Raw genomic sequence first — 26557 nt, forward strand, 5'->3', positions numbered from 1 at the left:
ACCGGCGAACTCCCCCCTCTTCCCCCTCCCCCTCCCCCCCCACCCCCACCCCACCCCGGAACCCTAATTTGTCGGTCCTCTACCGGAGTTTGGGTTCGCTGGCGCCGGAGAAGAAGAGGTGGTTGCCGGAGTTGGAGAAGAAGAGCACGAATCGTGAAGCACATCCAGTGATCCAAATTTTGCAAGATTTAAGGTAGGATTTTTTGTCGATAGAGCTTTAGCAATTCCGAAAATATAAGCTCATAGCCTTAGGCCCCAGCTACCTATAAAGTATGCCAACTTCTTAGATTTTTCGAACCTGCCAAGGCCCAAGCTAGGATGTAGAATTCACCCAGACAACCCTTTTCGAAACCACAATCATGGGAGCAAATAAAAAATATGTGATGCTTCACTGTTCAGCGATCGATAGCTGAACCTGCAAAATAAGTCAACCAAAACAAAAAGTATAGTACTCCCTCTGTTTCAAAATATTTGACACCGTTAACTTTTTAATACGTGTTTGACCATTCGTCCTATTAAAAAATTTAAGTAATTATTTATTCTTTTCATATCATTTGATTCATTGTTAAATATACTTTCATGTACACATATAGTTTTACATATTTCACAAATTTTTTTAATAAGACGAACAGTCAAACATGTGCTAAAAAGTTAACGGTGTCAAACATTTTGAAACGGAGGGAGTATATTATTTGGCACTTTAGCTTTTATCCATGGCATGTTCGGATGTTCGTGTGCCTTTTTTTAGCTTTTTCTACAGAGCACGCACGCATCTCCTGCTTGCTTCAGAATGCCAATTTTTCCGGCGAGCCGCAAAGGATGATTCGAAACATCACCTTAGCCGGAAAAACGCTTGGCCACTTTACATGAAAGGCAGATCGGCATCTCGTGTTTTCGAGCCGTCCTTTTCATGACCCTTTTTAGTTTTTACCCCGTTTGTATTAAAGTATTTTTGGCATATTTAAGGTTATGTGATCAGTGATCACTCTGTTGAATAGTCTCATATTGGTTGTGTAAGGACAAAGGATCTAAGATATAAGTGGGGAGCCCTTCACCTCAATGGCTAGCTTTTGGGGTGGGAAAGTCCCTTTACGATCCTACAATTAGTATCAGAGCCAGGCTAGGTTAACATCTCTGGCCTGATAGACACGTGTGAAGGCCTGATGAACCGTGGGTGCTTGTGGGGATGGACCGTGGGTGCCTGCGGGGACCGTGGGCCGGTGGTGGCCCGGATACGGTGAAGGGCTTAGGGATATCAATGTGTGAAATGGGAGATTGTTGAATAGTCCCACATTGGTTATGGAATGGCAAAGGACCTAAGATTGAAGGGGGGCTGAGGGATACTTCCCCGGTGGGGGCCCATTGGTTGTGGAAGGACAAAGGACCTAAGATTGAAGGGGGGTTGTGGAAGGACAAAGGACCTAAGATTGAAGGGGGGCTGAGGGATACTTCCCCGGTGGGGGCCCGGATACGGTGAAGGGCTTAGAGATACCAATATGTGAAGGGGGAGATTGTTGAATAGTCCCACATTGGTTGTGGAAGGGCAAAGGACTTAAGATTGAAGGGGGGCTGAGGGATACTTCCCCGGTGGGGGCCCGAATACGGTGAAGGGCTTGGAAGGGCAAATGACCTAAGATTGAAGGGGGGCTAAGAGATACTTCCCCGGTGGGGGCCCGGATACGGTGAAGGGCTTAGGAATACCAATGTGTAAAGGGATTGTTGAATAGCCCCACATTGGTTGTGGAAGGTCAAAGGACCTAAGATTGAAGGGGGCTGAGGGATACCAATGTGTGAAGGAAGGGCAAAGTACCTAAGATTGCTAGCTTTTGAAGTGGGAAAGGCCCTTTACGATCCTACACATATGATAAAAAAAATTGGTAGAGGCTTTGTGCGGGCTCCTATGGTCTTCAGGTCAGTAGTAGAGGCTCGAGACCCCGCCGCCTCTATGTTGGATCCACCCCTGACCACTACTTATAGGATTTTAACGGAAATTAAGGTTAAGCCAAATCATTTTGATTAGCATAGTGGCCCGTACAAATTACGCGACTAGCGTTATATTTTGTATATAATAGGATACTTTATTGTTAAAAATTATAGATAAAATTTCACACTTTAATGTAAAACAAAAATATTGAAAATGACAGTACAATTTAAACTCTTGTCGAAATTGATTAAAGTTCTTGCATTTCATATTCCAACTAAGACAATTTCCGTCCCCATAAAGCAAACAAGATGGCTCTTCCAGGATTTGCTTAATGATAGAATAGATCAAATATATTAAAATTATGCAATATTCGTTTCGCTCTTTTCCTCCATCTTCAGACTAATATTTGATATATTTTTTCACCATATTTGGTGACATTCTTCCACTTATCAGTGAGAAAATTGCATATGTACCATCGCAAAAGATTGGATTCGCTGGAATGCCATCACTTAAATAGGTTTCGCTAGAATACCACTCCTAACCAAATCGTGTACGCTGAAATGCCATCATGGACCAATCTGCCCTTAGGCTTCATCTTCCCCACTCCAACTCCTCAACTTCCTTGTCACTGGTGGCTATGGCTGCGGCGAGGAGAGCCGAGGGAGCGAGCTCGCCGGCCGGCGGCGGTCGTCGCGTGCGGCCGACGGGAGCAGTGGTGGCAAAGGCATCCTTGGGTAGCCGCGCGAAGTGCTTGGGGCAGAGCAGGCGGAGCGCAGTGGGGTTGGTGAGGACAGCGGAGGCGAACGTGCTCTCATCGACCGCGCGCGACGACCGCCGTCGAGAGCCACCGCGTGCATCGACCTCCACTGCCCACGCGCTCCTGCCATAGCGTGTGACGACCTCCGCAACCGACGCGCTCCCGTCGCCGCGTACGACGACTGCCGCAGCACCTGCACTCCCGCCGTCGCCCATGTGCTCCCGCAATCGCGTGCAACGACCGCCGCCGCCCACACGCTCCCACCGCCAGTCGCCGAGCTCGCTCCCTTAGTTCTCCTCGCCACAGCCGACCGCCGAGCTCCCTTGGTTTTCCTCGCCGTCGTCGGCCGGCGAGCTCGTTCCATCAGTTCTCCTCGCCACCACCATGGCCACCGGTGACGACGAAGACGAGGAGTTGGATGGAGGAAGAAGAAACCCGAGGGTAAATCGGTCCAGGATGGTATTTCAGCATACACGATTTGGTTAGGAGTGGTATTATAGCGAAGCCCGTTTAAGCGATGGTATTCCAGCGAATCCAATCTTTTGCGATGGTACATATGCAATTTTCTCCTTATCAGTTGCATATGCCTGATAGTCTATATGGTTCATTCACATAAGAAAATGACTCTTGTTTTTATTTTTATTCCAAAATTTATTTAACCTGTATTGTGTTTATGATTGGACTCTTCTTTTTAAAAAAATCCGGTTTTAGATTTTTATTTTCTTTCAAAAAAATGTATTTTTATTTGGACACTTCCATTTTTCCCTTTTTTTAAAAAAATCTGGATTTTAGATATTTTAGATTGTTTCTCTACTTGGACTCCTTTTTTCCCCTTTCTTTTTAATCTGATTTTCACATATTATAAACTGTATTTTCATTTGGACTCTCCTTTGTTTCTTTCTCTCTGATTAACATGAGAATTTCTGAATTTATCTTCTTTTCTATGTATTTATTAAGTTAATAGATGTCTATAGAAGTTTAAATTAATTAAAGAAGACCGTGCCCAACGATACAGTTGAACCGGATGGATTGAAAAACAATGCTTAAAAAACATTTAAATTTGTAAAAAAAAAAGAAGTTAAACCTTAGAAATGCTCCTATTTGTCCGTCTCAAAATATAACCATCTAGTATCATGAAGGTCTATTTGGTAGATCTTCAAATCTAATACGATGTCTATGGTGAAGTTGCGAAAGGTAACTCCACCTTTCCTAGCTATTCCTAATATTATTTAGTGCGGGAGATGTACATGCTCCACTTTTAACAAAATATTAAAGATTTAATAGTTTTTGGTTTTGATCCAGCTCTCCTAAACAAGTATTACTGAAGTTGCACCCTTATCAAACAAACCCTAAAGCATAAAAAAAACATCTCCCTAACCTTCTTTAAAAATATAACAACTAATACTAGATAGCTATAGGGGCGGATCTACAGTGTAACGGCCGGTGTCAGGCGACACCGACGACTTTCAACAAAACATATAATTAAACTGTTTATCCATATATTATACCAGCATGTTTTAAGTATAATTAGCGTACTATGACACCAGTAGATACGTTATGGCACTAACAAATTAATTTTCTGGATTCGCCACTGGATAGCAACTAGTATAAATTTTTGTTAGGGAGGGAGCAGTACTGCAGTAGTTCATGTTGCTAGGCGCTAGCCAATAGGGGTGGGCATATTTAGACCAAACCGAAGAACCAAACCGAAAAGACCGAGACCGAGACCGAGAAATTCGGTTATCTATTCGGTCCCAGCCCTCAAAAGACCGAATTTATTTTGGTTATTGGGCTCGGTTAACCGAATTAACCGAAATGACCGAAATTTTAGCCTAATAGGTCTAGAAAGCCCAATAAACCCATCAAAACGAACCCTAGAAGTGATACAACCCTACCACTACCACTACCACTACTACCGGCCTGACTGCCTCCACCGCGCGGCCGCCGCTGCCGTCCTCCACCGTGCCTCGGCCACCGCTGCTGCCGCCCTCCACCGCGCGGCTGCCGCGGCGGCTGCCGCCTCCGCCCTCCACCGCGTCGGCGACGCCTTTTCCCTCTACCACGCGGCGGCCGCCGCCTCCGCCCTCCACCGCGCCGGCAATATCTCTATTCTCCACCACGCCAGCGCCACCTCTGTCAATTTTATTGGTTTCAAACTTTTCTCCTGAAAAATTTCGGTCAGACCGAGATCGAGACTGAATTTGCCGGTCCTGATTTTTTTGGATGAAATTCGGTTCTGAGTTTACAAAGACCGAACTGACCGAAAAATCGAAGACCGAGACCGAATTTTTTGGTCTAACCGAATGCCCACCCCTAGTCCCCTACTAGCCAATGCCGAGAGCCCGAGAACCCCTGACAGAACGACCGACTTGTCAGCCAGTTGGCTCCGCCACTGATCACAGCTCACTGCTCACTGCTCACTGCCAATATGCAAAAGGCTGGATCTAATGCCGCAATGAACGTCCAAAATGTCCAATCACCACGGCACACAATCATTGCATCTCCCTTATAGCAAGTGCCTTACACCTAAGTTAACTTTGCCTTTGCAAGCAACAAACTGCTCGACCCAAAAAAAAACATTAAAAAAAACAAAAGGAGAAAAAGGGCTGGAGTCCGTCCACGATCCAAAAACGATTCTCCGTGGGCCCCATATTGGGCTGGGCCCACCTTAAGGTCCAAAAAGCGCACGCTGCTCGTATCCTCTCGTACGGGCCCATCAACCCACGAGGCTTAGCGGGGCCCACTGTGAAGAGCACATGTACCTGGGCCACACGAGGAAGGAAAGGAGAAGGCCCATGCCAGTTACTGGGCCGTAAACTTTTCGCGTATTACTGGGCTTAGCCCACTGGTCCGACGTGGCGCGGGGGAGCTGGTCGGCAGAGAGTGGGGCCCACCAGAATCGGATATTCTTTGACGTTTAATCACGTTATAATGCCTCCGGGCCACGTGGAGGCTTGAGAAGAAATCTCCGGTGCGGGCTGAGTCAAAGCTGTGCTGCTCTGGTCAACGCATCAGGATCCGGCCGCTGATTGAGAAACGGACGGCGGGGATCGCGTCGGCGGCTCTTCCTCCTCCTGCATCTCGCGCCGCGGGCACTTCTTCGTTGTCCACTTCGGAGACCATTTCCGCGCAAAAAATAATAAAATAAATAAATAAATTATCTCTCGGAGAGGAGCCGCGTGCACCACCGCGCCGGGGAAGAGGCCAAGAGGGGGATCATCACCGGCGGTGATCGGGCTGGGCCTTGGGGGAGATATGGCGGCGGCGGAGGCGGAGGCGGGGAGGAGGACGCTGGCGCTGGTGAACATGGCGGCGATCATGGAGCGCGCCGACGAGGCGCTGCTGCCGGCGGTGTACAGGGAGGTGGGCGCGGCGCTGCACGCGACGCCCATGGGGCTCGGCGCGCTCACGCTGTGCCGCTCCTTCGTGCAGGCGGCGTGCTACCCGCTCGCCGCCTACGCCGCCGTGCGCTACAACCGCGCGCACGTCGTCGCCGCCGGGGCCTTCCTCTGGGCCGCCGCCACCTTCCTCGTCGCCGTCTCCGACACCTTCGCCCAGGTCCGGAAAAGAAAAAACAAAAAAGAACATCTCTATTTTCTTCAAGATTTTGCCTGTCTCGGTGCGTACGTTACTGATCTTATTTCCAATTTGATGTAATTCGGTTGCGTATCTGCTCGAATTTTGATCAAACTTTGGGGATCAGGCAATGGATCATCGTGGGTATATGCTTTGGTTGGCCAGTTCGGTTCATACCCACAAAATCATGTGTCGTCGCTTTCGTTCTACTTCATTGCTGTGAAAGCGGATGATGTGAAGTTTCAACTTCTTGCGCAGTGCTTTCTACGCGCAATTTCAAACTTTGAAAAACGCAGATGAAGCTTTTTTTTGTTTTATTTCTTTTGGCCTCTAAATCTCAGTACAATTTCGACGGTGTTCACTTGGCCAGCGAAAAAGTTTTTTTTCCCCCTTAATTTTGTCTCGCATATTCGTATCTCGAAAGAACAACCCGAATTGTAACCAATTCTGAGGTAGGAGTATAACTTTGGACACTAATGTAGCATAGCCAAATAAGCAAGGTATGCTAGGTTATCTGTGAAATCCATTTTATTAAACGAGTATCTGTCGTATCTATCACAGTTATGTGCTGATATTTGGGACTGTCTGGTTTGTTGCCCTTTTAAACCTTACCAAATTTTAGCATAAACAAAGTTTTTTAGGTCTTTTAAAGCAACAAACCAAACACAAACTCTTAATTTCTTTCCATTGATTAGCAGTGCAAATTTATAAATTTTATTTAGGATAACTCTAATTTGACAAATGAACCTTTGGTTTAAGTTCTCTTCATCCGAATTCCGGGAGAAGTACAGTTGGCTATTGTAGACATCCATACTGCATAGGGCTTCTTATTCCAAAAATATTGCATAGGGTTGTGCCAACAGGAAATTAAGTGTTGATGTGTCATATGTCAGCAACCAAGTGGTTTAGTTCAAGCTGTACCTTGAAGTAATGAAGTTTCTATATTCCAATCAAGTAAAATATTTTATTAGGAGTACATTGTTTAATTGTTTGAATATAAAGGCCTGGATTAATGTTGATTTATGCGTTCAACTTCACCAGTTTTTATGTGCTCACATTTCGTTTGCCTCACTTTTTTTTTAAAAAAAATCTATGATTCTTCAATATATATATACTCCCTCCGTCCCTAAATATTTAATGCCGTTGACTTTTTTAAGCATGTTTGACTGTTCGTTTTATTTAAAAAATTTAAGTAATTATTACTTCTTTTTCTATATTCATTGTTAAATATACTTTTATGTATACATATAGTTTTACATATTTCACAAAAGTTTTTGAATAAGACGAACGGTCAAACATATTTTAAAAAGTTAACAACGTCAAATATAAATATTTAGAGATGGAGGGAGTATTTCGTATCGAATAATAGTTGAAAACAAGTTTAAATGAGAAGTATTTCTTTGAGCAGGTAGCGGTAGCGAGGGGATTGAACGGTGTTGGGCTAGCGCTCGTCACCCCAGCCATCCAATCTCTGGTGGCAGACTGCAGCGACGACACCACCCGTGGCTCCGCATTCGGATGGCTTCAGCTCACAGGAAACATCGGTTCGGTGATCGGAGGATTGTTCTCCCTCATGCTAGCATCCACGACGATCATGGGCGTCGCCGGTTGGCGCGTCGCGTTCCACATCGTCGCTCTGATTAGCGTGATCGTCGGCGCGTTGGTTCGCCTCTTCGCGGTGGATCCTCATTTCTGCAGCAACATCCAAGACGACGGTGGTGGTGATCAGCTACCTCCTCGCAAGTCGCCATTGGAGGAGATGAAGGATCTGGTGGTAGAAGCCAGGGCCGTGGTGAGGATACCGTCGTTTCAGATCATCGTCGCTCAGGGTGTCACAGGGTCATTTCCATGGTCCGCGCTGTCGTTCGCGCCGATGTGGCTGGAGCTGATGGGATTCACGCATGAGATGACCGGGCTTCTGACGACGAGCTTCGCGTTGGCGAGCTCGCTTGGGGGGCTTTTGGGTGGGAAGATGGGGGATCGTCTGGCTGTTCGCTACCCGGATTCTGGTCGGATTGTTCTGTCCCAGATAAGCTCAGCTTCGGCGATCCCGCTTGCGGCTTTGCTGCTCCTTGCGCTGCCTGATGATTCCTCTTCTGGATTCCTGCATGGGTTTGTCATGTTTATCATGGGGCTAAGCATCTCCTGGAATGGTCCTGCTACTAACAAGTAAGTAAATGTTCCTGGTTTGTTTGTTATGTTATATTCTCAAAATGATATAAAATTGCATGTAGTCTCGTGGTTGCAGTGACATGTGTAGCAATTTAAGGTTCTAAGTTCAAATATACATAGAAGCGAATTTCAGATTGGGTTATTTGGAGGGCTAAGTTCTCAATTTAATAAGACTGCATATATCCAGTTGGATGTATAAGGCGGGTAAAAAAATTATCTTCTCTAAAAAAAATCTCAAAATGAAGACTCAAACCATTTTAAAAAGTACCCTTCTCTAAAAATAAATTCTCAAAATGAAGACTCAAACCATTTTAAGCCAAAAGGTGTACATCAAAGCATTAAGTATCCGTTCCTTAATCCTTACTACTAGAATTACATTTCATCCCTTTCATGATTTCAACTTTAGTACTTTATCAATTTCATGATTTCAACTTTATACTTTATCAATTTAATTTGCAACAATCAACCTAGCACACATCCAACGACCACTGACCAATTGACCATCTACTCCACATTTCTTTTTCGCCTCAGCCATAACAAAATCTTCTCATGTGCAGCCCCATATTTGCGGAGATTGTTCCTGAGAGATCAAGGACAAGTATATACGCGCTGGACCGCTCTTTCGAGTCGGTCCTAGCCTCATTCGCTCCACCGATCGTCGGGTTCTTGGCGGAGCACGCCTACGGCTACAACCCGGTCTCCTACGGAGCCGGATCGAGCAGTGACAGGGAGAACGCCGCTGCCCTGGCCAAGGCTCTGTACACCGCGATCGCCATCCCCATGCTGCTCTGCTGCTTCATCTACTCCCTGCTGTATGGCACGTACCCGCGCGACAGGGAGAGGGCGAGGATGGACACCCTGATCGCGTCGGAGCTCCAGCAGATCGAGCTGGAGCGGTGCCATCGGGCAGGAATAGGAAGGAGAAGCAAGGATGGCACCGTGATCGATGTCGAGTATGGTGAGGAAGAGTCTGGTGATGTTGCTGATGATGATGATGATGATGAGAAAGCGTTGATGCATTACCATGTTGAACAGAGTGGCAGTGTTGGCAGGTGACCAAAGGAGTGATCAGGTCAGAAAAGCTCCTGAACTTCATGATACAATCTGCCAAAAATTTTCCACGGTTTATGTACAAGAAACAGATTACACGGGTTCAGTAATTCCAGGTCCTAGTTTGCACCATTGTAGCCAGCTTTTCAGTGAATATTAACTTCATTTTGTCGTTCAGTATTTAGTCCAAGTACAAAGACAATCAGAGCAGTAAATTCATTTGTTGGAGAGGAGTATGCAGGGCAAGAAATTAGCAGTTCTTTTCTGTGAAAAAAGATATGTTTTTCAAGCATGATGAAGCTGGTAGAGGAGTTGAACTAGGAGAGTAACATTGTGCCACTGAGCTGGTATACCCTATACTTTTACCACCGAGTATATTAATACATTATTACTGTACTCCGTATTATGCTACCAGCTAGGTCTGCAAGATGCTCTACATTTCGTCGACTCGAAGGGATGTCATTGCACGTGGGAAAGACCCTAATAAGCAAGTCAAGGCCGATTGAAAGAACGTCTAATCAATCGTCAAAATCAATATATTATCCAAATCCTCTATATTATGCATCTCCCTTGTTACCTATCCAAAGGAAGCGTTCAGGAGAAGCCGGCACGCAAAACAAAGCACGTATTATTGCATGACTAATTAATTTTTTTTGAAAAATATATTAATATATTTTTTTTAAAACAACTTTCATATAGAATTTTTTTTGCAAAGAACACACCATTTAGTAATTTAAAAAGCGTGCGTGTGGAAAACGAGAGAGGTGAGTTAGAAAAATTGGGGGAACAACACAACCTAAGTTTGTTCTCCTCCAAGATCCCCTAATTGCTCGCCGTCTCTGGTCTCTATGACATTAGAAGATGTCCTAATTGGCCTATCGAGTTTAAGACAAGCCGACGAGTGTTCACCTTGACCGCTTGACATGGATCATCGCGGATGTTTGTTGGGCGTCATCTACCTCTCTTGCAGCCCGCATCTCTTGGTGCTACCGTGGATTGCACATAAAATGCTTAAGTTGTGAGATGGCGCGATTCGGCGTCAACAATTTGAAACGGAGCTTAACCCAGAATGTGATACTGTCAAACCATAAGATTCTCAGACAGATAGGCAATGAAAACAGTAATCAGTTTCTAGTCAATAATAAGATTATGTAGGAGAGATGGCCGAGCGGTTCAAGGCGTAGCATTGGAACTGCTATCTAGGCTTTTGTTTACCGAGGGTTCGAATCCCTCTCTTTCCGTTTCTGTTAATTCACCACCGACCACAATGTATCAAATCAAATAGATTTCAGCAATAAGACTTTTATTTGATAGAAATTCATTATTAAAAATTAATTACTTTGGTACGGCAATAAAAAAAATCCTACTGTAGATCCGGCCGAGCCAGAATTCTTTATTAGAACGTCGGCAGGCAAAGCCCGAAGGAAGGCAGCTATCCCCTCGGCCTTCTTCCTTTTCGATGAGGCAGATCTCGGTGCGCAGACTCCTTTTTTTTATATTTTTAGAGAGAGAAAATTAATATATGATCTATTTGAAGCTGCTACAGGTATGCGAATGATGCATAATTACTTTCGCATCGGAGGAGTTGCTGCCGATCTGCCTTATGGATGGATCGATAAATGTTTAGATTTCTGTGATTATTTTTTACGAGGAGTTATTGAATATCAACAACTTATTACACAGAATCCCATTTTTTTGGAACGAGTTGAGGGAGTTGGTTTTATTAGCGGAGAAGAAGCTGTAAATTGGGGCTTATCGGGCCCCATGTTACGAGCTTCTGGAATACAATGGGATCTTCGTAAAGTTGATCTTTACGAGTCTTACAATCAATTCGATTGGAAAGTCCAATGGCAAAAAGAAGGGGATTCATTAGCACGCTATTTAGTACGAATCGGTGAAATGAGGGAATCAATCAAAATTATTCAACAGGCTGTAGAAAAAATTCTTGGGGGCCCTTATGAGAATTTAGAAGTCCGACGCTTTAAGAAAGCAAAGAATTCTGGTTTTTAGAAATCCTTATCTTTCGGCTTTTTAAAGAAGATAGGCCATTACAAAAACAAGGTATAACAGTCGACTTTCCTATCAGGATTTTACAACCTGAATACCAAGGGACCACTATTAGAAGAGGCCGCTTGCTTGTAATCCGCTTACCACTTGCTGATACTCTAGAAACGACATATCGAATTAGGGCTCTTTCCCATTGAGACCAGTACCCGTAGTTTTGAATAGATTGAATAGGAATGAATGAGAGCAATAGAAAAGCACATCAATGGAATTTCTTGAAGAAAATAGATAAAATGAAATGGAATTACAGAACAAAACAGTTTTTTTTGGAAAAGAATAGCTCTTTCTAAGTTGACTTGCATTGCACAAATCATGCACATTTTTGAAAGTGCTTTGTAAAAGATCTTCAATGGAACGAGTTTCTTTTGACCATTCCCCCCTCTGACTGGGATGTCGTGTGTTAAAGCACAGTCTGGCTCTATAAGTAAGGAAATATCTAAAAGCAGAATTTGTGCTTATGGAAATTCTCGAGCGAGCGGAGCTGAAAACGAAGACGAAAGATTTTGCCAAAAATGCGGAGTAGAATTTGTTGATTCTCGGATACGAAGATATCAAATGGGATACATCAAACTCGCATGTCCCGTGACTCATGTGTGGTATTTGAAAGGTCTTCCTAGTTATATCGCGAATCTTTTAGATAAACCCCTTAAGAAATTGGAGGGCGTAACCATAGAATACGACCCTAATCGAAATGCGTACATATGTCTCATACACTATGGGGATGGTGAGAAGGGATATATTTTACATCCCAGAGGGGCTATAATTGGAGATACTATTGTTTCTGGTACAAAAGTTCCTATATCAATGGGAAATGCCCTACCTTTGAGTGCGGTTTGAATTATTGATTTACGTAATTGGAAGTAACCAATTAGGTTTACGACGAAACCTAGAAATCGATCACTGATCCAATTTGACTACCTCTACGGGATAGACCTCAACAGAAAACTGTTGAGTAACGGCAGCAAGTGATTGAGTTCAGTAGTTCCTCATAGAAAATTATTGACTCTAGAGATATGGTAATATGGAGAAGACAAAATTGTTTGAAGCACGCACAGAACCGGAAGCGCCCCTTGTTTCAAAGAGAGGAGGACGGGTTATTCACATTTAATTTGATGGTCAGAGGCGAATTGAAAGCTAAGTAGTGGTAATTAAGACTCCCGGGGGAAAATAGGGATGTCTCCTACGTTACCCATAATATGTAGAAGTATCGACGTAATTTCATAGAGTCATTCGATCTGAATGCTACATGAAGAACATAAGCCAGATGACGGAACGCGGAGACCTAGGATGTAGAAGATCATAACATGAGTGATTCGGCAGATTTGGATTCCTTTCCTATATATCCACTCATGTGGTACTTCATCATACGATTCATTAAGAGAACGCCCAATAACTTATTAGGTACTGTACGGAGTATTTGAAACACGGGAAAGAAGTACCACTCGGGTAATATTTCCAAAGGAGTTGCAAACGGATCCGCCGGTTCACCAATCATTGACGGCTCGAGAACCGCTAAACCTACATTACATGCAATAGTACCTAGAATTACTACTGGAAAAATATATAAAAGATCGTTGGGCCACGCGGGTTCCCCGTAATAATTATGTCCCATCCCTTTAGCTTCATCGAGCCTTTCCTTTAGTGGTAAGGGATATGCACTTTATCTGAACGTAGGCAGGCATTCCGGAATTCTCCTTTTTGGGCCCCGGGTGAACATAGGCTCAAACATGATTGGTGGGGTCCTAGCTACGCCATGCGTTCAATACAAAAAAAAGCCTCTGGGAAGCTGCAGGGATTACAAAAAGAAGGTGCTTTCCTGTGTTGCACTGAAAAAAGGACAAAGGAGAAGACGCTCTTCGACTTTCTTTCTTCCTCCCGCGCCCGCCTAAGCCCGGCCCGGCCCGCGTTAGAGGGGAAGATTAGCAAAGCGGAAAAAGACAGAGGGAAGGGGAGCTGCATCTTATTCTCTTCGCGAGAACTTCAGGATCGGAGAAGCATTCGGAAGGGGCGAGGCCTTCATTTCGTTGGCAGAAGCAGAAACGATCCAATCCATTCGGGGCTTCGGGGAACCCAAAAACGAACTCTGTTTACTTTTTTCATAGATAGATGATATATATAGGTATAATATATACATCCCTTTACTTTAGATGTCTATGTATCTATTTTTTAATCATCTCCCGATTATCTTTTTTTTTCTAGTTCGCACTGCTCTTTCTCTCTAAATTGCATCAAAGAAAATAGAGAGAGAGCAGATGGATCCTATCCCCTATAACGAACACTCATTTCTATCTATTGATAGAAAAGAAAGATCTTCGTCACGGACTTTGCCTTTGTTCTATTTTTTTTAGATTTGAGGAATTCCTCATATCCAAGGCAGCTCCCCATTAACAGTCTAGAATCTTTTTTCATTTTTTACGTTCTGTTAGGTTCTTATCTTAGATTCCGTCATGACGGAGCCTAGACCTTTTCTTCTCTTACTTCACACAATAGAAAATTGAATTAATATATATTAAATATATTATTTTATAAGGGCAAATATATATAATATATAATAATATTAAATATATTATTTTTTATGGGCAATAGGAAGAGGAATTCCAAAATATTACACGGATGAGACTCATCGCGGATCGTTTCAGCTTCTGCCAACGAAATGAAGGCCTCGCCCCTTCCAAATGCTTCTCCGATCCTGAAGTTCTCGCGAAGGGCAGCACCCCTTCGATCCATCGTACTAGAGCGATCCGAGAAGAACGATTAGGGTCATATTCGATCCTTTCCACAATGCCAATAGACGAAGTGCTTCGTTTAAGGTCAATTTTTCGCTGCAATCGCTTCGATCCACCCCCTCGGTGAAAAACAGTAATACGCCTGGAAGAATTCCTCCCTGCGGACTTCCCCGTACTCAAAGTGAAATGTCTAAGCGCTCTCCCCTTTATGCTTTGTCTCATTCTATCTCTCGTCATCACTCGATGAAACCTCTACTTCAATGAAAGCTCCTCCTACGGGTTGAATTATCGAATTTCTCAACAGTTCTTCACATATATTCTCTATTTCTGATTTTTGGGGGTGTGAATATCTGTAGGGGCGCGCGACGGAAGATCAATAGGCAGTTTTTTCATAAGTTGATAAAAGGAGAGAGCAGCTTAAGGAGAAAAGAAAGAACCGCACTCAACTCAAACCACCCCTCGCCTATCTTATTCTTTTCTTGTCTTCTTGTTTTCTTCTTCTCCTTGTTTTCATAGGACTTAGCAATATTTGATTGATCACAATTCGGTATATTCCATTTATTATAAAGGTTCCTAAGGAATTCATTATAGGAATGTTTCCAATAGAAATGGTTTGCTTTTGCACATCGAAACCAAAAATTAATCGCGCGGATACGTATAATTCGGAAGAATAGGTGAGTGATTCATACACAGCATCCCTTTCTTTTATCGAAGGTTCTAGCAATTGATATCCTTTCGCAAATAATTGAAATAAAATTTCGTGATCTGGATCTTTAATTGTTGGGTTAGCGGAAACAGGAAATGTAGTAATTCGAGTAAGTCCAACCTTCAAGGAAGAAGGAAGGCAATCCGTCGCTTGTTCGTTGCAAGTTCTTTCCTTTCGCGCTAGTGTGCTCACTTTCGGATATGAAATAAGCCCTTAAGGAAGAGTAGGATCTGTTAGCAAGTCATATTCAATCACCCGGTCTTCTCCTTCCTAGCTTTTAGATAGCCCTGATTCTTTCTTGGATTTTAATACACTTAGCTCTGGAAACTTCCTACTCCTTAGCCAATCCACCTTATTCAGGATAGTTCGGTATGAATGGTATTCTTTTTAGTCTTAATCCTAATACTTCTATCATGGGCTTTTTCGGTGTTCTGGGGAACTGGGGGAATGAAAACGAAGCACTGGTCAAAATTTATCTTTTTCGTTCTTAAACGGAATTTTTTTTATTAGCCCAAGATCAATAGGAAGAAAAGGGAGTCTTTTTTTTCCTATTCCTATTTATTAGAAGGAAATCTATGATTTCATAATATAGGGGGGGAGTCTTTTTCTGTCTTGAGGGTTTTATTTTAAATCCAAATCAAAATGCCTCAACTTGATAAATTGACTTATTTCTCACAATTCTTCTGGTTATGCCTTTTCCTATAAACATATTAATTTGCCAAGTCTTGGAGAAGAAAAAAGAGGAGAGACTATCGATCGGGTGCCCGATCCAGGCGTCCAAAAATTGGGCGCTAACGTCAGCACCACGCATGCGTGGAAAACCACTTTAAACTAATTTTTCTCTTAAATTATTTATCCAAATCATGATCCGATTGCACCATTAAATTTTTTGCTATTAAATCTTCAAAACAAGGCCACACATGGATATATTCCAACGAAATTTTTTTAGCTTATTATTGAATTATTTTTAAATGTTGCACGATTTTCCACCAAGTATATCGGAATTGTTTCACTAAGTAAATCAAAAATGTTTCAATCGTTTAAATTGGGTGTTGTTTCACCTTATATAAAAACAATGTTTCAACAAATAGCGAAAGAATGTTTAAGTTCACTGTAACATTAGATCTATACATAATGAAACATTGTGAGTACGCTAGGTGAAACTTTTTTTTGGTGGAACAAAAAATGAAACCAATTCCCTTAATAGAGGGTTTCCAAAATATGTGGGTGATTTGTTGCAAAAGAATATTTCGTTTACTGCAATGTTAGATCTATACATAATGAAACATTGTGGGTACACTAGATGAAACATTTTTGGTGGAACAAAAAATAGAACGAATTTCCTTAATAGATAGTTTCCAAAATATGTGGGTGATTTGTTGCAATGGAGTTGTGTGTGTGGACAAGTGGCAGGTGGGGACAGGGGACACGTGGGTGGGGCTAGGGGCGCGTGTCTTGGAGGGAGGGAGCGCCCGATTTCGGCTCCCTCCCCCCGAGCGACTGACGGTGAGCATTTTTGGAAAAAAGACGAGGGAGAACTACATTGACCTATGCATTATCCACTCATACTTACCCCAAGTCACCTTCATTTGGGCCCCACGAGAAACGGACCAATGGGAAGCCCCACAATTACCTCGGCTCAACGCTTCCATGTACAAAAGAGGACTTTGATCCCTCGAGGGGATATCCCCTCGTTATTTGCATGTCACTCAAATGGTTATAAAAAAAATTTAAGAAGATGTATTAACATGTGATATATCACTTTATAAATATGCAAGTAAAAATTTAACTTCTACATCTCGCAACGAAAAAAACAAATTTGACTCTGAATATATGTTAACTAGCTGTGGTTTAATTTTTTTTTTTCGTTACGAGATGTAGAAGTTGAATTTGAACATATATGTTTGTGGAGTATAATATCACATGTTAATACACTTTCTCAATTTTTTTTAAATTTTTTTATAATTATTTAAGTGTCATGCAAATAACAAGGGGATAGAGGGATTAAAATACTTTCCCACCCTCATCGCATCGCGTGCTTCCCACCAGCTTTCACCTCGTGAGCACCTCTACTCCATCCCACGTCCAAACCACAATAACCTCACTGCTAGGTGGGCCCCACGTTCAGGTGGTGCCCACGCGTCATGGAGACTAACACGAAGTGCCTGTTTAGTATAGCTCTAATTCCTAAATTTAACTTCAGGAGTTAGGTTTGTAGTGGAGTTGTGGAGTTGCCTAAACCTAGCTCCACAACTCTAGTTCATTTTATGAGAAAGGTCCACTTAGTTCCACCGCCAGTTTTAGTAGACCTGAATCTATTTGGCTGAGCTCTAGCTCCAGAAAGGGTGAAGCTGAAGCTAGACCTGTGCCAAAGAGGCCGGAAGAGTCCTAGAATATCCCGTGTAGCTGTACATAGCAGCCGGAATATTAAATTTCCCGCGAACTGGAGAAGAGGCGACCCTGGATCGCCGGAGCCGGAGAGAGAGAGAGAGAGAGATTCCTCACCGGAGAAGACGACGGAGGTGAGGGGATGACGGCGCAGCAGCCGGAGGTGGACGTGGAGAGGGAGCGGCGGCGGACGCTGGTGCTGGTGAACCTGGCGTCGATCATGGAGCGCGCCGACGAGGCGCTGCTGCCGGCGGTGTACCGGGAGGTGGGCGCCGCGCTGCACGCCACGCCGGCGGGGCTCGGCGCGCTCACGCTGTGCCGCTCCGCCGTGCAGGCCGCGTGCTACCCGCTCGCCGCCTACTCCGCCGCGCGACACAACCGCGCCCACGTCATCGCCGCCGGGGCGTTCCTCTGGGCCGCGGCCACCTTCCTCGTCGCCGTCTCCGACACCTTCCTCCAGGTGAGCACGAGCTACTGCTGCTGATGCCGATGTCTCCGAGATTTTAATTCGTTAATTAAGCTCCGTTCCTACTTCCTGCTCTAAATCATTCGCTGCTTCCGCTGCTAGATGCGTTCAGATCTCTGCTCCGACATCTTAAATTTAAATTCTTCTGTGTTTAACTACTTAGGTTTGGATTATGCTCCATCAGTATAATGTTTAACAAAAGATGGGATTATGGCCGGGAGAGTAGATCTTAAATCTAGCAGGTTTGCTAATTGCTATCCCTACTTGAATTGTAAACAGACTGAAACAAAACTTTTATCCGTGGGCATCTTCTGATGGTGTTTATGAATTGTTCAGGTGTAATTAATTAAGCAAATCACACATCTCACTTATAAAGAGCAAAAACTTGAATTTACTTGAGAAATGTATCCGTCTAAACAAATATTGGGGGCCGCAATTTTTCTGAGAATCAATTAATAAAGGATTGAATTTATAATTTAAATTAAAATCGGGCCAGATTTCAACTGAATGTAAGCCCAGCCCATGGGCTCATTTCTAACCCCGCCGCCTCGCCGCATCCACATCACCGTGCCGGAGTCATGCGCCGCGGCGGAGGAGCACGGGCGAGATCGCCGGCGGGCGGCGAGGCGCCGATGCCGTTGATGAGAGGCCCATCGTCTCCCGCGCGTACGCCGCACCGGCGCATCCGCCTCTGGCGGCGGTGGGGGTTGGCGCGGCGATCTTGCCCGGCCCCGGCCAGGGCACCGCCGCGGGTGAGCCGCATGGCCTGCTTCTCCGGGACGGCGTACGTGGGCACCAGCTTCCGTGCATCGACGTTGTTGGTGAAGACGAGGTGGCGGCGCTCACAGCCTGACACACAGGTTAGAGCAAAAAAATAGCAAAGCTACGAATGCACTGTTTTCCCCCCTTTTGGCAGAAACTGAATTTCTTTTCAATGATATATGGGCTAAAGAATAATTTACTATAAACAAAATGGGAAAGGGGAGCAGATTCAGTAGAGATTACAAGAATTAGGATTGCCGAAATGCCCAATTTATATCCATCATTGCCCAACCATTTTCAGGGTCTAATGTTTGCTTAAGGTTAGGAGGGAGCTATCTAGAATAGGAGAACTTCTGATTATTTGTCAAAATTGGAAACTGGCATTTGATAGTTATCATGACTAATACTGGTCATTGCTATCCTTTTTGTTGAACTTCATACAAATGTTTGTCAAGCAGTTAGTATGTATCCTAATTTGGTGCAAGACATGTGCACCAAAGTAACTGAAATGTTGAGGGAGTGTTCTGTATATATTTTGTGCTAACCAGAAAATTCGTGCTCCTGAACCAATATCAATTGGAAACTTACAACCGTACTTACTATTGTAGGTAGCAATCTCTAGGGGTCTTAACGGAATTGGGTTGCTCTGGTGGTACCATCAATCCAGTCATTTGCTGATTCCACTGATGGTGGCACGCGTGGATCGGCTTTCGGATGGTTGCAACTTGCCAGCAGCCTAGGCTTCATCTCAGGGGGTTTCGTTGGTTTGCTGCTGGCACAAACCACGGTCTTCGGTATTGCAGGATGGCGCATCGCTTTCCATCTTGTGGCAATCATTAGTGTCTTTGTAGGGATTCTGAACTGGTTCTTCGCTGTTGATCCTCACTTTCCGGCAGGCAATGTTGGCTCGTGCGATAGACCAGTCTGTAAGCAGTCTGTTTGGCAAGTCATTGAGGAAATGATCAAGGAGGCCAAGTTTGTGGTTCAGATTCCGACATTCCAAATATTTGTGGCTGAAGGAGTGAGTGGTTCATTCCCATGGTCAGCACTTTCTTTTGCGTCCATGTGGCTTGAGCTTATCGGATTCAGCCACAAAGACACCGCTTTTCTAATGACGACATTCTGGGTTGCAAGTTCATTTGGTGGTCTTCTCGGTGGTAAGATGGGTGATTTCCTTGCTCTGCGATATCCGAATTCTGGGAGGATTGTTTTGTCGCAGATCAGTGCTGGTTCAGCTGTGCCACTAGCTGCGGTGCTACTACTGGGTCTTCCTGATGATCCATCTAAGGGTATCGCCTATGGCATTGTGCTGTTCATCATGGGTTTATTCATCTCTTGGAATGGTCCTGCTACAAACCTGTACGTCATTTTCCTCTGGTACATAAGAAGTGTTCTATATGATGATAAAAACCATAATCTTTGCCACATCATATTGTCCCAATTTTGCATTTGCTTTGCTCGACTATGATATATCTGATGATGAAAATAAAAATCTTTGCCACAACCTTTTGTTTAAATTTATATTTGCTCTAGTATATTACCACTATAACGTTTCTTGCTTGTCTTGCAGGCCTATTTGTGCAGAGACCGTACCTGAGAAGTCAAGAACAAGTATCTATGCTCTTGACATGTGTTTTAAGTCCGTACTGTCATCTTTCGCTCCCCCTATTGTTGGCATTTTAGCTCAGCGAGTGTTTGGATACAGGGCAGATGACAAAGGAAAGAGTATTCAGTTAGACAGGGAGAATGCTGCATCTTTAGCCAAGGCATTGTACACATCTATTGCAATACCGTTTACAATTTGCACCTCCATATACTCGTTCCTGTACTGCAGTTATCCCCGGGATAGAGAGCGTGCACGTATGCAATCTCTGATAGAATCTGAATTGCAGCAGATGGAGCAGGAAAGTTTTTGTTTGGAAGATGGGGATTGTCGTTTTCAGGTTTTTGACTCAGCTAATGGTGAATTAGAACTGACCTATGATGTGAAGGATTTACCTGATACTGAAAAGGATACTGCAAAACTACTGGCGAACAGGGAATCCTAATAGCAAAGGAGAACTTTAAGCTTGTCAATTTATTAGGCAAATGTTATGAATTCTACAATGCCTATTTTTTATAAAACTAGTCTTCTTATTTAGCCATTTAGAAATTGTAGATTGGGGACCTATCTGTTGGTCAGTTAGTGTTAGATTGAATCTAGTTGTTTTTTTTTTTGTCCATTTGTTGTTGAGAAGATATGATATACTCCCTCCGTATTTTAATGTATGACGCCGTTGACTTTTCAACCAACGTTTGACCATTCGTTCTATTCAAAATTTTTGTGCAAATATGAAAATATTTACATCATGCTTAAAGAACATTTGATGACGAATCAAGTCACAATAAAATAAATGATAATTACATAAATTTTTTGAATAAGACGAATGGTCAAGCATTAGACAATAAGTCAACGGTGCCATACATTAAAATATGGAGGTAGTACAACACGATGAATCTGATATTTTCAAACATGTACTAATGTTACAAATTTTACACCAAAGCTGGAGCTGTAGAATGTTAAGCAAAGCAATTGCTTTATTATATTTTAGTACTTGTAACAATTTTTCAATGGTAAAGTAGAACCAGCGGTTTTTCCCGCGTAAATTTACGTGGAGTTAGTATTAAAATAAAGTGGATTTGATATACAATTATTAGTTTTTATCCACATATGCATTTTGTAGACAAGGTGTTCTCCCATCCTATGAATGTATTATGTAATGTAATGTAACTATACAGAGTTAAAAGAATTGAATGTCCAGTACATCCATGGTAAGATCACAAGCGAGCCGATTATACTAGCTGCTGATGGATGCGTATAATAAGGATGTAAGTGGCTAACCCGTAAAACCAATTTATAGATCAAAATAAGCTGCAAACCCATTTATTTTAACCTATAAGTGGGTTCACTTGTTAGCCACTGTGACCCAAGATGCATACCTAGTGCCGCTTAAGCAAAATGGGTATAGTGGATCAGAAGATGGTTGAAGTCAAAACACAAGAGTTCTTTCCTCCACTTTCCCAACTCACCTCCCTTGTTTTCCACGTGCACGCTTTTCAAACTGCTAAATGGTGCGTTTTTTGTAAAAAGTTTCTATACGAAAGTTACATAAAAAAATCATATTGATCCATTTCTAAAAAAAATTAGCAAATACTTAATTAATTATGCGCTAATGAACCACTCCGTTTTCTATGCGGATAGCTTGGGTTGGGAACCATGTGTTCCGAACACATATTATTTGTGGCAGCCATGGTGCACATGTTGTCAAACCATAAGATAGTCATACAAAACCAAAGTGTCAGGAAAAAAAGAAGACATTAATTTGCTATACTTTGAGCGGGAATTACTATGCTTCATCCAAGTAATCTGTAGTTTCTGTACCCAAGTCACCTCCAACCAGGCCCCACAAGAAACAGACCAATGGGAAGCGTCCCAAGTATCTCTCGCCTCAACGCTTTCCAATTCCACCCCGACTTGCTGACCTCGACAGCACCTGACTTCCGAACCATACACCACGCCAACACTCCCACTGCCAGGTGGGCCCCACGTTCCGGTGGTGCCCACGCGTCATAGACGGTTAAACACGACGAGTCTCGTTCTCCCCGCGTAGCAGGGAGAGCAGCCGGAATTAATACTAAATTTCCCGCGAAGTACAGAGGCGACCCTGACCCTGGATCGCCGGAGCGGCAGAAGTACTAATGCCCGGAGAAGAGAGAGAGAGAGAGATCAGAGATTCCTCGCCGGAGAAGACGACGGAGGTGAGGGGATGATGGGGCAGCAGCTGCAGCAGCCGGAGGTGGTGGAGGTGGACGTGGAGCGGGAGCGGCGGCGGACGCTGGTGCTGGTGAACCTGGCGTCGATCATGGAGCGCGCCGACGAGGCGCTGCTGCCGGCGGTGTACCGGGAGGTGGGCGCCGCGCTGCACGCCACCCCGGCGGGGCTCGGCGCGCTCACGCTGTGCCGCTCCGCCGTGCAGGCCGCGTGCTACCCGCTCGCCGCCTACGCCGCCGCGCGCCACAACCGCGCCCACGTCATCGCCGCCGGGGCCTTCCTCTGGGCCGCCGCCACCTTCCTCGTCGCCGTCTCCGACACCTTCCTCCAGGTGTGAACCACGATCTCCCGTTTCTGCTTTGTGCTTCCGATGAGTTCAGATCTCCGCTCAAAAAGTCAAAATCAATGGTGTGTTTAACACCGCAACTGATTAATTACATGAGTTTGTGCAAATCACAGTTCCAAACAGTAGCCCTGCTCGAGAAATGGATTCACCGGTTCAAATTTTGGGGGCACAAATTTTCGAGATGTTTTTGTCAAACTGAAACTTACGATTAAATTGAGAATTCAAAACCGGGCCAGATTTCAGCTGAATACAAAGCCTAGCCCAATGGGCTCTTGTAGTCGCCACCTCCACATCACCGTGCCGGTGAGCGCCGCGGCGGTGGCGGCGCGGTGGTGGAGGTGGAGCACGGCCGGAGCCACAGGGCGAGGGCGGATGCCGTCGATGAGAGGGCCCCCTCATCGCCCGCGCGCACGCCGCCGCAGCGGCGAACCGGCTTCGGCGGCGGTCGGGCAGCGCGGCGATCTTGCCCTGCCCTAGGGCACGGCGTGCTCTGTCGCTTGGCCGGCTTCTCCGGGGACGGCGCGGGCACCAGCTTCCGCGCCTCTGCGTTACTGGTGTAGACGAGATGGCGGCGCGGAGACACAGGTTGCATCAAAACCTAGCGTGTAGTCGTGTACTGTTTTTCTCCCCTTTTGCTAGAGCTTGATTAATTATGGATATGAGCTAAACAATCTCAATTTTACGACCAAAAAAATGGAAAGCCGCTTAGATTGGATTGAAATTTCACGAGTTCGAACTGTCGAAATGCTTAATTTAGAGTCTCCCGTTGCCCAACAATTTAGGGACTAATGTTTGACTCTAAGATGACCGGGAGGTAGCTATTCTACAATCGGCGAACTTTCTGATCATTTGTCAGAATGCACAAGTAGCATATCATAGTTATCAAGACTACTACTGTTGTCAATGGCTCAATGCTATACTTTTCTCATAACTTCATAGAAACATGTTTGTAAAAACCTTCAGGAATATTTCGATCTCGATAAAAGAAACAAGCAAGGGCAGTAAGTTCACATTCATGTTGCCTATAGTGATACATGACATGCTCACCAAGTAACCGAATTATTTGGCAAGTGCTCCCTCTATTTTGTTGTGACCAGTATAATATGATCATTTTCAATTGCAAGCTTACAGTGGCACTTATCATGCCAGGTAGCACTCGCAAGGGGTCTGAACGGCATTGGCCTTGCTCTGGTGGTACCATCAATCCAGTCATTGGTGGCTGATTCCACTGAAGATGGCACGCGTGGAACAGCATTCGGATGGTTGCAGCTTGCTAGCAGCCTAGGCCTCATCTCTGGGGGTTTCGTCGGTTTGCTGCTGGCACAAACCACGGTCTTCGGTATTGCAGGATGGCGCATTGCCTTCCATCTTGTGGCGATCATTAGTGTCTTTGTAGGGATCCTGAACTGGTTCTTTGCTGCGGATCCTCACTTTCGAAGCAATGCTGGAACGTGTGACAGGCTGGTTACTAAACAGTCTGCTTGGCAAGTTATTGAGGAAATGATCAAGGAGGCCAAGTTTGTGGTTCAGATTCCAACATTCCAGATTTTTGTCGCTCAGGGAGTCAGTGGCACATTCCCTTGGTCAGCACTTTCTTTCGCGTCCATGTGGCTCGAGCTTATTGGATTCAGCCACAAGGAAACTGCTTTTCTAATGACGATTTTCTGGGTTGCAAGCTCATTTGGTGGTCTTCTTGGGGGTAAGATGGGTGATTTCCTTGCTCTGCACTATCCGAATGCTGGGAGGATTGTTTTGTCACAGATCAGTGCTGGTTCAGCTGTGCCTCTAGCTGCAGTGCTACTACTGGGTCTCCCTGATGATCCATCCAAGGGATTTGCCTATGGCATTGTGCTGTTCATTATGGGCGTATTCATCTCTTGGAATGGTCCTGCTACAAACTTGTATGTCATTTCCTCACACACAGAAGTATTCTATATGATGATGAAAAAACTTATTTTTTCGCCACATCTTTTTTGTTCAAGGGCCTGTTCACTTTGATGCCAAAAAAAACCTTACCAAATTTTGGCATTTGTCAAAATTTTGACAGGATTTCTTATATAGTTACCAAAATTTGGCAGCAAACTAAATGTAGCCACTTTTTTAACAACTTTACCAAAATTTGGTAAGGTTGAAAATGGCATCAAAGTGAACAGGCCCCAAAATTTACATTTTCTCTACTATATGCTGTACTCTAATGTTTGCACCTCTTGCTTGCCTTGCAGCCCTATTTTTGCGGAGATTGTTCCGGAGAAGTCAAGAACAAGCATCTATGCTCTTGACAGGTCTTTCGAGTCCGTACTGGCATCCTTCGCTCCCCCTATCGTTGGCATCTTAGCTCAGCGCGTGTATGGATACAGGCCAGATAACAAAGGACAGAGTGTTCAGTTAGACAGGGAGAATGCTGCATCTTTGGCCAAGGCATTGTACACATCTATTGCGATACCATTTACGATCTGCACCTCCATATACTCATTCTTGTACTGCAGTTATCCTCGGGATAGAGAGCGTGCACGTATGCAATCTCTGATAGAGTCTGAATTGCAGCAGATGGAGCAGGAGGGTTCTTGTTTGGAAGAAGGCGATTGCCGTTTTCAGGTTGTTGACTCACCACATGACGATGAAATAGCTACAATTGAAGTGACCAACGATGTCAAGGGTTTATCCGAGACTGAGAAGGATACTGCAAAACTATTGGCAAACAGGGAGTCGTAACAACAGAGAGGACTTTATGTTTAGCAATTTATCAGGCAAATGTTCTGAGTTCTACAGTGTCAATTTTGGACAAAACTTATGTTCTCACTTAGCCATTTAGGAAATGTAGAATGGAGATCTATCTGTTAGTGATAGGATAAGTATTGTCATTTTTGTCCATTTGGTGTTAAAAAGTCCTGATATACGGCACAATGAACTTATCTTTTGTAACTGGTATAAACCTTTACACTAAAGCTAATGCTATAGAATGTCAACCGAAGCAATTGCTTGTATTGTATTTTAATAGTTCTTGCAACAATTTTTTTTTTACAACGACCTAATAACATAACAATGTTGTTCTGTTTTCATAATGGAGATTGCCATGCTTCACATAAATCAGTTTGATTCAGAATTCTAACCTCTCAATGGTGCCATTGGATGGCAAAATCTACTGAATGATAAACAAAGGATTTGCCCACCTTAAACAATGGAGAAGAAAAGGAATGTGCTCAGTTTGGAGCAGACTTGAATGTCTGAATCCTAATCTCAGCCACAAGGAGATGTTCATGCCATGGAATGGCTCTGGTACTAAAATTCAGAATGTGTCATGCTCATCTTCAGAAATGATTCATGGTTGACAGTAAATTCCCCAAATGGCTTTGACAGACAAATGCTCATAATACGCAACAAATTCTCTGCTGGAATCTGAAGAAAATCGTCATCTGAATCACGATGAGATCAAGCCAGCTACCAACTGATTAAAATCGCATGCTGTGCTGCCTCGTTGCTGCACGTGCAAGTGAACAATAAATTAGCACTAAACAACGTGACAAGAAATAATTTTTAGTCGTTCCAAGACAAATCCATACATTTCGTTAGGAAAAAATAATAGTTAAAGAAAGGCAACTATCGCAAGTGTCAGTTGTCTCACTGACATCTCAAGAACCAGCCAATCAGAACCCAACTTGCTAACTCCTGGTCATAATCACAATCGTTCGGTCAAAAAGAATTACTAGTCCACTTGAAACACTCACTGACACGTGGACCCCACCCTCCCCTGGCCCCACATGTCAGTGTGAGGGTAGATAGCCTTGCACGCGCCCAGGACGAGTCATAAC

General features: G+C 44.1%; 2 protein-coding genes and 1 non-coding gene across 3 annotated transcripts; all 3 read left to right on the forward strand.

Moving 5' to 3' along the window:
- The first annotated feature begins 5805 nt into the window (after positions 1–5805).
- LOC127784020 (uncharacterized) lies at positions 5806–9715 on the forward strand. Its single transcript, XM_052311197.1, has 3 exons — positions 5806–6239; positions 7666–8426; positions 8987–9715. The coding sequence occupies exons 1-3, from the start codon at positions 5937–5939 to the stop codon at positions 9483–9485; spliced, it is 1563 nt and encodes a 520-aa protein (XP_052167157.1). The 5' UTR covers positions 5806–5936; the 3' UTR covers positions 9486–9715.
- A 918-nt stretch (positions 9716–10633) lies between these two features.
- On the forward strand, positions 10634–10720 carry TRNAS-GGA (transfer RNA serine (anticodon GGA)). Its single transcript has one exon. It is a non-coding gene; the product is annotated as a tRNA-Ser (tRNA).
- Positions 10721–17490: 6770 nt separating this feature from the next.
- On the forward strand, positions 17491–25721 carry LOC127783874 (uncharacterized). Its single transcript, XM_052311018.1, has 3 exons — positions 17491–17823; positions 23898–24649; positions 24971–25721. The coding sequence occupies exons 1-3, from the start codon at positions 17506–17508 to the stop codon at positions 25458–25460; spliced, it is 1560 nt and encodes a 519-aa protein (XP_052166978.1). The 5' UTR covers positions 17491–17505; the 3' UTR covers positions 25461–25721.
- The last annotated feature ends 836 nt before the right edge of the window (positions 25722–26557 follow it).

The sequence above is a fragment of the Oryza glaberrima genome, chromosome 9, assembly GCF_000147395.1.
Source record: "Oryza glaberrima chromosome 9, OglaRS2, whole genome shotgun sequence".
Taxonomy (NCBI): Eukaryota; Viridiplantae; Streptophyta; class Magnoliopsida; order Poales; family Poaceae; genus Oryza; species Oryza glaberrima.

Coding starts and splice junctions, on each gene's coding strand:
- LOC127783874 (XM_052311018.1), top strand. CDS start 17,506: ATGACGGCGCAGCAGCCGGAGGTGGACGTGGAGAGGGAGCGGCGGCGG. Junction 17,824..23,897: donor TCTCCGACACCTTCCTCCAG/GTGAGCACGAGC, acceptor TTATCATGCCAG/GTAGCACTCGCAAGGGGTCT. Junction 24,650..24,970: donor AATGGTCCTGCTACAAACTT/GTATGTCATTTC, acceptor CTTGCCTTGCAG/CCCTATTTTTGCGGAGATTG.
- LOC127784020 (XM_052311197.1), top strand. CDS start 5,937: ATGGCGGCGGCGGAGGCGGAGGCGGGGAGGAGGACGCTGGCGCTGGTG. Junction 6,240..7,665: donor TCTCCGACACCTTCGCCCAG/GTCCGGAAAAGA, acceptor TTCTTTGAGCAG/GTAGCGGTAGCGAGGGGATT. Junction 8,427..8,986: donor AATGGTCCTGCTACTAACAA/GTAAGTAAATGT, acceptor TCTCATGTGCAG/CCCCATATTTGCGGAGATTG.